The sequence below is a fragment of the Echinops telfairi genome, unplaced genomic scaffold (genome assembly GCF_000313985.2).
Source record: "Echinops telfairi isolate 266 unplaced genomic scaffold, ASM31398v2 ScPeMD7_7457;HRSCAF=8495, whole genome shotgun sequence".
Lineage (NCBI taxonomy): Eukaryota > Metazoa > Chordata > Mammalia > Afrosoricida > Tenrecidae > Echinops > Echinops telfairi.
Window position 1 is genome coordinate 32,056,918 of NW_022111357.1, and position 1,149 is coordinate 32,058,066.

Sequence of the window (1,149 nt, forward strand, 5' to 3'; positions counted from 1 at the left end):
TCAGCTATTAGGCATCAAAGACCAGAGTAAAAAATCATAATGTGAATGAGGGGAGGAGTGCAGCATGGAGGCCCAAAGCCAATCTGTAACAATCATACATCCCCTTATAGAGGGGTAGTGGGGAGAAGATGGACCAGTCAGGGTGCAGTATAGCACTAATAAAACATACAACTTTCCTCTGGTTCTTTAATACTCCACCCCACCCTACTATCATGACCCTAATTCTACCTTATTGATCTGGTTAGACCAGAGCATGGGTACAGGTAAGAGCTGGAAACACAGGGACTCCACGACAGCTAAACTCCTGGGGACCAATATTGAGAGTAGCCATACCAGGAGCGGGAGGGGAAGGTAGGGCAACAAAGGGAGAAGCGATCACAATGACCTATGTATAACCCCCTCCCAGGAGCATGGACAATAGACAAGGGTTCAAAAGGAGACATCAGACAGTGCAATACATTAAAAAATCACCAAGTGTTCATGAGGGAGGGAGGATGGAGGAGGGGAAAACGAGGAGCTTATAACAAGGGTTCAAGTACAAAGGAAATGCTTGGAAAACTATGATGGAAACATATGGACAAATGTGCTTTACAAAATAGAAGGATGTATGGATTGTGATAAGAGTTGTACCAGCCCCGAATAAAATGATTTTTTTTTAAAGCTGCCTTGGGTTGGTCCCCATTTGAGAATGTGGAACTGGCCTGGGCCATGGGATACCTGTGTTGATTCCGGTTAGCAGCTTCTGGTAGATATTTCCCCCAACCCCTTCATTAACACCCCAGCATAGGGAGACACAAATCACAAAACTCACCCAGGTCATGAACAGCAGGAGAACACAATGAAAGATTCGCAGTTTCAGGGGGTGGCTGATGCCAGCAGGGATGTCTGCCGTGAGCAGGTGGTAGCAGATAACATACAGTCCAATCCCGGTGGACAACACACCTCCTGCCCCCAGGAGGATCAACAGCAGGAACAGCATACTGGCTGCACCACAGAGGAGATGAGAGTGAGTGCTATGGTCAGTGTCAATTCTCTGGGGCACAGCGGGGAGCCAGCAGACCTCCTCCACTTATAGAGCTCCACCTGCTCTTCCTATGTCCTCAGGGACTGAACGCACTGGCAGGACAACGTAGGTGAATCACAGACTCA

At 48.0% G+C, this 1,149-nt stretch overlaps 1 protein-coding gene across 1 annotated transcript in view; it reads right to left on the minus strand.

Moving 5' to 3' along the window:
* The window catches only part of LOC101661408 (arylacetamide deacetylase-like 3), a 15,983-nt gene extending 15,004 nt beyond the window's left edge, over nt 1–979 (minus strand). The window contains exon 1 of the mRNA XM_004705419.1: nt 812–979. Within this exon, the coding sequence (XP_004705476.1) occupies nt 812–979 (168 nt within the window). The remainder of the gene's footprint in view (nt 1–811) is intronic.
* Nucleotides 980–1,149: the final 170 nt, after the last annotated feature.